Raw genomic sequence first — 14057 nt, forward strand, 5'->3', positions numbered from 1 at the left:
CTAGTTGAGGATACTTGCTGAATAGGATTTTGCATCACAAAAGTGAGACCGCCGCTGTAGTTTTGGATTTGTTACAATAGTCACAATGGGGCTGAGTGCCGAGTAGGCGCACGCGAGCACAATCCTAGCATCGTTCATGTCCGTTGTTACATCAGATAGAGTCAGTGTATAAATCCACATAGCATTGTCCAACCCAAGGAATACGACATAGCACATAACCAGCAGAATAACAGCTCGAGAAGCTTTATATTCAATGGATTTAGTCTGGATCTTGTCTGAGCTCCTTATTATACCTTTCACTGTTCTTGCATGTCTCAATAGCACGTACACAATATAAAAACTGGCTAGAGTCATCACTGCAACAAAAAGGAAATCCCTAGATGCAAAAACAATTCCATTGGCAATATAAGAGACATACGTTTGAAAGTCTGTGTCGCAGTACACCAAGTGAAGAGTATAAGGGGAAGTAAAATTCTTCCTTGCATTGGCATACATAAAACTGGTGCGGTATAGAATAAGATTCATTACTAGAATTGAAACAAGGATTATAAATATATTTTGGGTGACTTTTTGCTTCAGATATTTCCAGATTCTGGTAGACGGAGACGGAGCGATGAGGATGCACTGATGGCAGCTGAGCAAGCTTGTGGTGCATATAGACATTGCTCTGCTCACTCTGTAGGTATAGCCAAAGACCTTGCAGCTTGCATCGTCCATTAAATTTTGTAGCCCTACAGCATGGAGCGACTGAGGAATCACACGAGAGAAAACAATGAAAAGATTTGCCAATGCTAAGACCATGAAAATTTGATTTGCAGGAAGTAGCTTCTTTTCCATGAGTCGGATGAGGACAAATTTTAAGATAACATAGAGGTTGCCTGGAATACCGATCACTGTAATAAGCATGAAAATAAAAGCTTTCACGTGGCGAATGGCCATATTGGCTAAAAGGCAAAAAAATAATAGATGAAGTATTAGAATCTGCCATTTTGACTTTTGACAAAGAATAATATGTTAACGTTGTAGCAGATATTTTTTATTAGTATAGCATTGACCAGTATAAGCAGTTTGCTGATTGCTTATATTAGTCCCCTAGAGGGAATGAATGCAAATCTATCACCAAGCTTGGCCAATAGAAGTTTTTAGTACTGCGCAGTAGGAGGAGGCAAAACCCACCCCAACACTGCCCCTATTGCAGCTGCACAAGATGGTTGGGAGCTCTCTTCTTCTGCCCAATGAATATTCATTAGTCATGTCAAAGGTGTGAAGGGAAATCAGTGCTCTAGGGGAACTTGAACACTTTAGGTCCAGGATGGGGAACCTTCAGCCCTCCAGCTGAACTGCAAAACTACAATTCCCATCATGCCGGGGCAGCTGAAGCTTTAGCTGAAGGTTCCCCATCCTTGCTTTAGGTGGATGTTCTGAGAGATAGACAAAAGAACCACAGGGGGTGTAATACCAAGTCTATAACATCAATATTTAGACCCATATTCTCCAAAGTGTGGCTCTTCAATTGCTGCGAGAGTGCATTATAGTGGTAATAGAGAACACTTAAATAAGATCTGTCATCAAAACATGACCTTATATTTCTAACATGTTTTAAGGTTAGGCATCAGCATTGAGATTTTTTGGAAAATGTTGTCATTTATATTTAAAAAAAATAAAAATAATCGCAAAGCCTTGCAGTTTTCACTCTGTCCACTGAGCTTAATGATAGATGGATATTTCCAAGCAGCTATCTCATTATAATCATACGCAGGATCAGACATAGAAAAAAAAGAGGACAAGAAAGGAACAATGCATTTCAGTGTCTTGTTTTACTTGGAAAAAGAAATAATTAAATATTATTGTTATTATTATTATTAATAATAATAATAATAATAATAATAATAATAATAACTGAGTGTTGTTACCTGCTCATGCCTACAGAATGTTCCTTACCTCCTACTCTTTTCCTGTTTCTAGCCTTCTTATTGATGCCATATTTATAGTCATCGGCCTCTGACATCAATGCTCGGGGGAATAAGACATTAGCAATTATGTTGAAGCACTTAGTTGAAGCATATAATACTTGATGTACAGTGAATAGTAAAATGTTTAGTTACATGTGAATTATTTGTGTTTTGTTTGATATTTTGTTTGTTCATTATTTTCATCCGTTCATACTATAATAGACTGTGCAGGGATGAGATGGCTCTCCAGTATAAACGTTTAAGGATTAGCAAATAAAATAACTGGTTATGTATTTTTATTACTATCCAGGGCAATTTTATAAAATAATTCCATTAATTTAAATTTTGTCTTGTGCTCCAAATATAGTAAATTTAGATTTGTTTATCCTGGTATTCAGGCGTTTTTTTTTTTTTTTTTTTTTGCACTTGCTTTGTGATGTTTGTTTGGATCATATTTGGACACTTATATTAAGGTGATTTGATTAGCAGTGGCTGAAGATGTTGGATGTAGCGATAGGGAGTCTGGGAAAACATGGATACAGTCTATGGCCTATGGCTGTATCCATGTTTTCCAGGCAGCCTAAGGGCCGTAGTACTCGATTAGCATGATTAAGAAGATGAAGCAATCGCCAACCTGTAAGATCAGCACACGCTTGCTTTTTGTTCACTACTCGCTGTCTGTGCCCTTACACGCACAGAGAGGGGACGGGGAGGAGCAGAATGGCTGTGGGAGCAGCAGGAAGGGCTGCCAGAGAATCCTTAGACCATATAGGTGGCCCATTAAAGAAAACGGCGGTCTACCTAATGCCGCCACTTCTATTACACAGAACAACGTGCAGAAGATCATTGCTCTTGTTATTGTTTCAATAGAACATGTTGAAAGACAACGATTATACAACAATGCGCCTGCCGATTATTGCCTTTAAACATGACCCATTACACCAAACGATTATTCGCTGGACTGGCCCGTAATTGGCCCAGTATGGCTGATAATTGCTTTGTGTAATATGGCCTTTAGGGCTGCGATCAACTTCTTCAGCCACTGATAATCAAATACTGCACTCTCAGGTTTCATATTAGAGATGAGTGAATCACTTTGTTTATACGCTGGCTGCCTTTGATCTCTGAGCTTCTGGATCTAGCCCTGGGATACTGGGAAAAGTTTCCCAGGACTGGATCCAGCTTTTCCAGGTAACTGAGGTGGAGCAGCAGGAAGAAGCACGGAGATCCAAGGCAGCCGGCATATAAGTCGGCAATGTAAATTTGCGCTTCTCTGTTTGATATCACTCCCTTTCATGATAGCAGCCTAAAAACACACAGTGGCCCAGATTTATCAAGCTGTCTGAAAATTATACTATGTACAAATAAACCGACACCCACCCCACCCCCCACCACCTTTTATTCCAAATGACACAAAAATTGATATGCCCCTGAAAAAAAAACTATACATAAGACACACACACATCAGACAAATTAAAAATTGGGTCACTAACAGACATAAGGAACAATGCCAATCACATGGATCATTAGATATATGTTCACTTTATAGTTCCAAACCAAAATAAAATAAAATAAATACTGTCCAATATATTTTACAATAGATGGGTTCCAAAATTCTTTATCAAGCAGCAGCAAATATACTATACACTGCACAAGTATAAGGACACAAGCTGTGACTAATTGCTATGGGAAAAAAATAGACTGTGTGGGCTTCAAGTAGTTTGATAAATCTGGGCCACTCTGTGCACTACAATATGTCTTTCCCATAGGAATCGTTATTGTGTGATCAACAAGATGTGGTTTATAGGTGTATTACATATGTAAGCTATGTTCCCACACTGGGCTTTTAGTGCGAAATGACGACCATGATCATTATTTGTGGCCACCATTATGGAAAAACAGCTGTCTTTTGTGATTAAATGACCGCCTGTTCCATTAGTGGCCGTAAAATATATTTAAATGGACACTGTCACTAAAAATAACTTGACATCAGACATGTCAAAAGTTATGGATCATAGTGGGTCTCACTGCTGACACCTGCAGAAGATATATCCGGGGATCTCCAGCCGGACCCTCATCCCTTTAATATTTTTTCATGCCAAAGGTCATTGATTCAGGATGAGCCATAACACTTTCATTTTTCCACCTACAAGGCTGGTTTAGGAAATTTTTGGGGCTATGACCTCTAGTTTTTATTGGTATAATATTGGTGTAAAAGAAAAATCTTGACTGCTTTTTATAAATTTTTTTCTAATATATAATTGTTTAAAAATTATTGATTATCGATAATTAGCGCCGGCTAATTAAGCACTTCAATGCAGCTGTCAAACCTGACAGCTGCATTGAAGTGCTTTATCCACAACATCCCTGGTGTCTAGCGGGACGGATCTCGATGTGATCGCGGGGGGAGATCCGTTCTTCTGCCCGTTCCGGGCCTCAGCGTCGCAATGACGCTGATCCAGGCTCGGCAATAGATTGCTGTGGCTTGCAGCAGGCCATAGCAATCTATGACCGATCCAATGGATCTTTGCTGTGTATATACACAGCATTGATCTCTATGAGAGATCATTGCTGTGTATATACAAGTCCCCCAGGGGGACTTCTAGTTAAAGTAAAAATGTTTTTTTTTATTAATAAAAAATCCCCTCCCCCATTTTAGTCCAAATTCCCCTCCTTTTCCCATTTTATAAATATAAATAAATAAACAAATAAATAAACATATTTAGTATCGCCGCGCGCGTAATCGACCGAACTATTAATTTATCATATTCCGGATCTCGCACGGTAAACGGCGTCAGCACCAAAAAATTCCAAAGTGCAAAATTACGCATTTTTGGTTGCATCAAATCCAGAAATTTTTTTATAAAAAGTGATCAAAAAGTCGCATATGCGCAATCAAGGTACCGATAGAAATAACACATTATGGCGCAAAAAATCACACCTCACACAGCCCCATAGACTAAAGGATAAAAGTGCTATAAGGGTATAAACGCCGTATATGCAGCAGATACGCAACAAATACGCAGCAGATTTGTTGGTACAGATTTGATGCTGTGTTCAGTTATTTAGATCTAATCTGCTGCGAGTTTGCTGCGAGTTTGCTGCGTATCGCAGCAGTAAATACGCTGCATATACGGTGTGTGGGTTTATACCCTGGGCCTGGGAAAAGAGCGATTTTAAGGAACATATATTTGTCAACAATGGTTTAAATTTTTTACAGGCCATCAGATACAATAAAAGTTATACATGTTATATATCGTTGTAATCGTAACAACTTGAGGAACATGCACAACAAGTCAGTTTTACCATAGGGCGAACGGCGTAAATGCAAAACTCCCTGAAATCAAAACAAATTCCTTTTTTTTTTCAATTTGACAGCGCAAATGATTTTTTTCCAGTTTCGCAGCATATGTTATGGAAAAAATAATGCCTGTCATTACAAATTACAATGGTTTTGCAAAAAATAAGGGCTCATGTGGGTCTCTAGGTTTAAAAAATGCAAGCGCTATGGACTTTTAAACATAAAGTGGAAAAAGCAAAAGTGCAAAAACTAAAATTGGCTTTGACCTTAAGGGGTTAAACTATTTTTGGGGATATATATATACATACATATATATATATATATTTATATAGATAGATAGATAGATAGATAGATACATTTTTTTTGTTAAACTTTTTCTTTTACATTTTTTTTTTTACAGGTTAATATGCAATCATCAATCATTGCACTTAATATACTGATCAATGCTATGCCATAGCATAGCATAGCATAACATTGATCAGTTCAATCAGTATCTGTGCATTTAGTCTGCCAGACTCTATGGACAGATCGCTGATCCGACAGGACAGAAGTAAGTGGTTTACCCCCTTTCTTGCTGCGGGGTCCTGATCTTGCCACTGACTTCGTTAAACGTCACGCTTTCCGTGCATCACCAAGGGATTACTAACAGGAAGCTGTGTGACCGCAGTTGTCTGTCATTACCTCAGGCGATGGCAACAGTGATGTGTGCAGAACCGCTCATATTGGAGCCACCCCACACACATTAAAAGCCCTTTCACTGCAGGAACATATATATATATATATATATATATATATATATATATATATATATATATATATATATATATACATATATATATACAGTATGTGGATGTGAAGGGAATAAAGTTATATAATGGACATGGACTTTCAGCTTATGTTTGAGGTATCCACATTAAAATTGGATAAAGGGTTTACGAGTTTCCACATGTGCCATCCTGTTTTTAAAGTGACCAAAAGTGATTGGACAATTGGCTCTTTTGCTGTTTCATGGACAGTTATGGGCAATTCCTTTGGTCTGTCATTCTCGATGAAGCAGATAAAAGACCTGGAGGTGATGTGAGGCGCGGTGCTGGACCTGGAAGATTTTGCTCTGAAGAAGACATGTGGTCAATGAAGCTCTCCATGAAGGTGAAAGCCATCCTGGGGCAAAGTGCAGACGCTGTAAAAGACCGGCCAGTCTCTAAAAAGATCATCGTGGCCGGTACTACAGTACCGTCCGGATGATCTTTTCAGCCGCAGGGTTCTGATGCCAGCGCATCAGTGCGCGCCCGCATCAGAACACTCCACTGCACGCTATGAAGCTTGCGGCTGCAGCCACTCGCTCCAAGGTTCGCACTGACATGGTTTTCAACCAAGTATTAGACATCATCATTTATTTACAATTATTTCATTTGTCCAAAGACTTTTGAGCTCCGGAAATGAGGGGATTTTGTATAGGAAATGCTTTAGTTCCTCACATTTTTATGCAATCATTTTGTTCAACCCACAGAATGGCTATGTTCACACAACGTTTTTTCCTCTCCATCTAAAATGACGTCCGTCATTTTGCTGTTTGGCCGCTCATTAGTGCAATGACGGCTGTTGGTCCATTGTTCTATGTCAGGTGGACCGATCGCCCTTTGTCTTTAACTGGAAAGTCCATTGAATTTATTAGTAAAAATCGTGAAAGGACGGTGGAAAAAAAAACTGTATGTGACCAACTAAAAAAGAACTCCGGAAATAATAATCATGATCAATATTCTGACGTCAGCGCAGACATCGTCAGTCATTTTATGCATTGTGTGCATTGGATGTACGTCACTCCATTGACTTCAATGCATTGCACTGAAATCAGTTACATTGCGGCGATAATGAATGTCTTGTTGTGTGAACATAGCCTATTAAAGCTAAAAGTCTGAACTGCAGTTGCATCTAAATGGCTTTGTTTAAAATCCATTGTGGTAATATACAACGAAATGGGGAAAATGTTGTCTCTGTCTAAATATTTATGAACCTAATTTTTGACATCACATCGGCCTGTCAAACCTTATGTGGTTGGAGTTGATCGGTTGGGGTCTGAGACCCTCATTAGCTTTGTATTATTATTTTTCCCTAGTGGTTAACAATGGTTATTTATGTATTTAAAGGGGTTGGCCAATTTATAGTAAAAATTGTTCAGTGTACAGCAATAGTAAGTGTACTCACTGTATATACTGACAGCAGCTCATAGACTGACAGTGTTATCTCATAGAGTTAGGCTGCTCTGTGTAGTTTCTGTCCATAAGTCGGCCGACATAGAGGAGCATGTGACCATGCCCCGCCCACAGTATCCTTCATAGACATATACAGGCTCAGTGGTGGACTGCATAGCAGAGCCGGAAGGAGGGGAGTTTGATTTTGGCTCTATGAGGTACACAGGGAGCTGCTGTCAGTATATACAGTGAGTACACAGGGAGCTGCTGTCAGTATATACAGTGAGTACACAGGGAGCTGCTGTCAGTCTATACAGTGAGTACACAGGGAGCTGCTGTCAGTATATACAGTGAGTACACAGGGAGCTGCTGTCAGTATATACAGTGAGTACAGGGAGCTTCTGTCAGTATATACAGTGAGTACAGGGAGCTGCTGTCAGTATATACAGTGAGTACACAGGGAGCTGCTGTCAGTATATACAGTGAGTACACAGGGAGCTGCTGTCAGTCTATACAGTGAGTACACAGGGAGCTGCTGTCAGTATATACAGTAAGTACAGGGAGCTGCTGTCAGTATATACAGTGAGTACAGGGAGCTTCTGTCAGTATATACAGTGAGTACACAGGGAGCTGCTGTCAGTATATACAGTGAGTACACAGGGAGCTGCTGTCAGTATATACAGTAAGTACACAGGGAGCTGCTGTCAGTATATACAGTCAGTACAGGGAGCTGCTGTCAGTATATACAGTGAGTACACAGGGAGCTGCTGTCAGTATATACAGTGAGTACACAGGGAGCTGCTGTCAGTATATACAGTGAGTACACAGGGAGCTGCTGTCAGTATATATAGTGAGTACACAGGGATTTGCTGTCAGTATATACAGTGAGTGCACAGGGAGCTGCTGTCAGTATATGCAGTAAGTACAGGGAGCTGCTGTCAGTATATACAGTGAGTACACAGGGAGCTTCTGTCAGTATATACAGTGAGCACAGGGAGCTGCCGTTAGTATATACAGTGAGTATACAGGGAGCTGCTGTCAGTATATACAGTGAGTACAGGGAGCTGCTGTGAGTATATACAGTGAGTACACAGGGAGCTGCTGTCAGTATATACAGTGAGTACACAGGGAGCTGCTGTCAGTATATACAGTGATTACACAGGGAGCTGCTGTCAGTATATACAGTGAGTACACAGGGAGTTGCTGTCAGTATATACAGTGAGTACACAGGGAGCTGCTGTCAGTATATACAGTGAGTACAGGGAGCTGCCGTTAGTATATACAGTGAGTATACAGGGAGCTGCTGTCAGTATATACAGTGAGTAAACAGAGCTGCTGTCAGTTTAAACAGTGAGTATACAGGGAGCTGCTGTCAGTATATACAGTGAGTACACAGGGAGCTGCTATCAGTATATACATTGAGTACAGGAAGCTGCTGTCAGTATATACAGTGAGTACACAGGGAGCTGCTGTCAGTATATACAGTGAGTACACAGGGAGCTGCTGTCAGTATATACAGTGAGTACACAGGGAGCTGCTGTCAGTATATACAGTGAGTACAGGGAGCTGCTGTCAGTATATACAGTGAGTACACAGGGAGCTGCTGTCAGTATATACAGTAAGTACAGGGAGCTGCTGTCAATATATACAGTGAGTACACAGGGAACTGCTGTCAGTATATACAGTGAGTACAGGGAGCTGCCGTTAGTATATACAGTGAGTATACAGGGAGCTGCTGTCAGTATATACAGTGAGTACACAGGGTGCTGCTGTCAGTATATACAGTGAGTACAGGGTGCTGTTGTCAGTATATACAGTGAGTACACAGGGTGCTGCTGTCAGTATATACAGTCAGTACACAGGGAGCTGCTGTCAGTATATACAGTGAGTACAGGGAGCTGCTGTCCATATATACAGTGAGTACACAGAGAGCTGATGTCAGTATATACAGTGAGTACACAGGGAACTGCTGTCAGTATATACAGTAAGTACAGGGAGCTGCTGTCAGTATATACAGTGAGTACAGGGAGCTTCTGTCAGTATATACAGTGAGTACACAGGGAGCTGCTGTCAGTATATACAGTGAGTACACAGGGAGCTGCTGTCAGTATATACAGTAAGTACACAGGGAGCTGCTGTCAGTATATACAGTCAGTACAGGGAGCTGCTGTCAGTATATACAGTGAGTACACAGGGAGCTGCTGTCAGTATATACAGTGAGTACACAGGGAGCTGCTGTCAGTATATACAGTGAGTACACAGGGAGCTGCTGTCAGTATATATAGTGAGTACACAGGGATTTGCTGTCAGTATATACAGTGAGTGCACAGGGAGCTGCTGTCAGTATATGCAGTAAGTACAGGGAGCTGCTGTCAGTATATACAGTGAGTACACAGGGAGCTTCTGTCAGTATATACAGTGAGCACAGGGAGCTGCCGTTAGTATATACAGTGAGTATACAGGGAGCTGCTGTCAGTATATACAGTGAGTACAGGGAGCTGCTGTGAGTATATACAGTGAGTACACAGGGAGCTGCTGTCAGTATATACAGTGAGTACACAGGGAGCTGCTGTCAGTATATACAGTGATTACACAGGGAGCTGCTGTCAGTATATACAGTGAGTACACAGGGAGTTGCTGTCAGTATATACAGTGAGTACACAGGGAGCTGCTGTCAGTATATACAGTGAGTACAGGGAGCTGCCGTTAGTATATACAGTGAGTATACAGGGAGCTGCTGTCAGTATATACAGTGAGTAAACAGAGCTGCTGTCAGTTTAAACAGTGAGTATACAGGGAGCTGCTGTCAGTATATACAGTGAGTACACAGGGAGCTGCTATCAGTATATACATTGAGTACAGGAAGCTGCTGTCAGTATATACAGTGAGTACACAGGGAGCTGCTGTCAGTATATACAGTGAGTACACAGGGAGCTGCTGTCAGTATATACAGTGAGTACACAGGGAGCTGCTGTCAGTATATACAGTGAGTACAGGGAGCTGCTGTCAGTATATACAGTGAGTACACAGGGAGCTGCTGTCAGTATATACAGTAAGTACAGGGAGCTGCTGTCAATATATACAGTGAGTACACAGGGAACTGCTGTCAGTATATACAGTGAGTACAGGGAGCTGCCGTTAGTATATACAGTGAGTATACAGGGAGCTGCTGTCAGTATATACAGTGAGTACACAGGGTGCTGCTGTCAGTATATACAGTGAGTACAGGGTGCTGCTGTCAGTATATACAGTCAGTACACAGGGAGCTGCTGTCAGTATATACAGTGAGTACAGGGAGCTGCTGTCCATATATACAGTGAGTACACAGAGAGCTGATGTCAGTATATACAGTGAGTACACAGGGAACTGCTGTCAGTATATACAGTGAGTACAGGAAACTGCTGTCAGTATTTACAGTCAGTAGACAGGGAGCTGTTGTCATTACATACAGTGAGTACAGAGAGCTGCTGTCAGAATATACAATAAGTACACAGGGAGCTGCTGTCAGTATATACAGTGAGTATACAGGGAGTTGCTGTCAGTGTACCTTATAACACTATTTCCACCATACAGTGATTACATATTACATAAAAACTGCACTAAACAAAACAGAAAGATATCACCAATGATACCATTACATAATACCGTCACATCATGACCCCTAACACTACAACCCTATAACAGAGTGCAGTTACATCCAGTGACTCACCGGGGGCGTCTTCTCCAATCAGAGTCTGTCACCTTTTCTTTTTCTCTCCATCAAGCCTGGGCCACCTTGAAGTCTTCTCCTGGCTGTGAATCTTCTCTCCAGAATCTGCCAGACAAATATTTTAGGCTCCAACACATACAGTAGTTAGGTCCCTTGTACCCCTATACAGTAGTTACACCCCTCTTTACCCCTACATAGTTACACCCCTCTGTGCCTCCATAGTTTTAAGGTGTCCCTGTAGTATAAAGACCCTCATGTGCTCCTCCAGTTATATACAGCCCTCCTGTGCGCTCCCCCCTTAGTATATAGCCCCCCTGTGCAGTCTTCCTAGTAGTATATAGCCCCCTGTGCTCTCCCACAATAGTTTCTAGCCCCCCTGTGCTCTCCCACAATAGTATATAGCCCCCCTGTGCTCTCCAATAGTATATAGCCTACCTATGCTCTCCCACAATAGTATATAGCCCCCCTGTGCTCTCCCACAATAGTATATAGCCCCCCTGTGCTCTCCCACAATAATATATAGCCCCTCTGTGCTCTCCCCCCAATAGTATATAGCCCCCCTGTGCTCTCCCCCATAGTATATAGCTCCCCTGTGCTCCCCCATAGTATATAGCCCCCTGTGCTCCCCCATAGTATATAGCCCCCTGTGCTCCCCAGTAGTATATAGCCCCCTGTGCTCCCCAGTAGTATATAGCCCCCCCTGTGCTCTCCCCCCAATAGTATATAGCCCCCTGTGCTCTCCAATAGTATATAGCCCCCTATGCTCTCCCACAATAGTATATAGCCCCCCTGTGCTCTCCCACAATAGTATATAGCCCCCCTGTGCTCTCCCCCAAGAGTATCTAGCCCCCTGTGCTCTTCCCCAATAGTATCTAGCCCCCTGTGCTCCCCAATAGTATATAGACCCCTATGCTCTCCAACAATAGTATATAGCCCCCCTTTGCTCTCCCACAATAGTATATAGCCCCCCTGTGCTCTCCCCCAATAGTATCTAGCCCCCTGTGCTCTCCCCCAATAGTATCTAGCCCCCTGTGCTCCCCAATAGTATATAGACCCCTGTGCTCCCCAATAGTATATAGCCCCCCTGTGCTCTCCCCAATAGTATATAGCCCCCCTGTGCTCTCCCCAATAGTATATAGCCCCCCTGTGCTCTCCCCAATAGTATATAGCCCCCCTGTGCTCCCCCATAGTATATAGCTCCCCTGTGCTCCCCCATAGTATATAGCGCCCTGTGCTCCCCAATAGTATATGTGCTCGCCCTCCCATATAACATTGAAAAAAACAAACACTTTTACTCACCTAGGTCCTCGCGTTCCTCTTCTCTTCCCTCTTGTGGCCGCACTTCCTGCGGTCACAAGAGGCTGCACTCCCCTTACCCTCGCGCCGACGCTCCAGTGACGTCGGGCGCTAGAGGGAGAGTGCGGCCTTTTGTCACCGCAGGAAGTGCGGCCACAAGAGTGACTGACAGGGAGGGAGCCAATGGCTCTCTCTGTCAGTATCGCTGCTGATGAAGCGCCGCAGCAGCAGCGGGCGGGCGGACGGACGGGGGGGGGCCATGCAGGGGGCGCCATGGAGGGGTAAGTAGATTACCCATCCATGGTGCTCCCCCCTGACAGGCTGGTGGCCGGAGCCCTGTGCGACCGCACTGGTCGCACATAGCAACGGCCGGCCTGCTCGGGGGGGCCCCTTTAACCAGTGGGCCCGATGCACGTGCACCATGTGCCCTCTGGTTAAAGCGGCCCTGCTTACATTGTTCTGTACGGCTGATCCAGAGATCTCCTCTTGAATAACATGGACAACAGGTAGTCCTCTCCATTATATGCATGAGTCCAGTAGTTCTGGATATTCATGGAAGCAGAAAATTCCGTCCACCAGCTGCTGGTTGGCAGCTATCGATCCATGCTGTGTATAGTCAGCAACTGTCTATCAGCAGCTGGAGGGCGGGGGAAGGCGTGTGTCAATAATCCTATTCTCCTGCATATTAGGAGAATGGCTAAACAGAATGATGTGATTATAAACTGATATCTTCAGCATTTCTGTCACTAGTTTACACTCCCTCATTGAAGGTGGCATAAACCTTGTGACGGATTCCATTGAAATATTGAGTTTGATGATAAAACTACAGAGCTCTGTAGTGATGAGCGAGCATGCTCACCCGAGCTTGGTACTCGATCGAGTATTAGGGTACTCATTGGTACTGGTTACTCGGACGAACATCTCGCGATACTTGAGAAAATCTCATCATCTGTTTCCTGTAAGTTTGGGAGCTATTTCTCAGCCAATAAACATGCAGGAGACTCTTTGGTACATCCTGCGATCACGTGGGACCCATACATGTCGATAGCAGCGATTGGTTGGCCAGATCAGATGACCCTGCCATTTAAAAATCGCAGACACCGAGGCTCTGCTCACATGCATGCTGGAAGAGATTAGAGACAGAGCTGCTGCTGGTCAGGGAGAGCGTTAGGGAGGGAATTAGCGTTCCAGTAGGCAGGGAATACTAGCGAAACAATCAAACAGCCCTTGTAAGGGCTTCAAATCATTTTTAAATTGTATTACTACAGACTGCTGGCTGGGACTTGCAGTGCAGCTACCACGATTTCAGCAGCACACTGTGGTGATCGGCTGCTGGAAGAAAGGGGACATAAGGTGTTCCATACAGACCCCTAAGAAGTGCTCAGTACTATTTTATTGGGACCTGTACTATAATTTCTGATTTCTTACACAAGGCATGTCTAAGTTCACTACTGCTTGTTCAGTGTAAAGGGGTGTCACAGAGTGTGTATAGGTGCAGCCACCAACAGATTGTATCCCACAGCCTCCCAAAAACTAGTGGGACAACTAGTATGTTTTCAAATTTCTGTATTTCTTACTCAAGGCATATCTAAGCTCCATAATGTGCA

At 42.9% G+C, this 14057-nt stretch overlaps 1 protein-coding gene across 1 annotated transcript in view; it reads right to left on the bottom strand.

Annotated features, from left to right (window-relative positions):
• LOC138768069 (olfactory receptor class A-like protein 1) overlaps window positions 1-14057 on the bottom strand; it is a 22896-nt gene continuing 8839 nt past the window's right edge. Inside the window, exon 2 of the mRNA XM_069946083.1 lies at window positions 1-944. Within this exon, the coding sequence (XP_069802184.1) occupies window positions 1-939 (939 nt within the window). The 5' untranslated portion in view covers window positions 940-944. The remainder of the gene's footprint in view (window positions 945-14057) is intronic.

Source organism: Dendropsophus ebraccatus, chromosome 11 (assembly GCF_027789765.1).
Source record: "Dendropsophus ebraccatus isolate aDenEbr1 chromosome 11, aDenEbr1.pat, whole genome shotgun sequence".
Taxonomy (NCBI): Eukaryota; Metazoa; Chordata; class Amphibia; order Anura; family Hylidae; genus Dendropsophus; species Dendropsophus ebraccatus.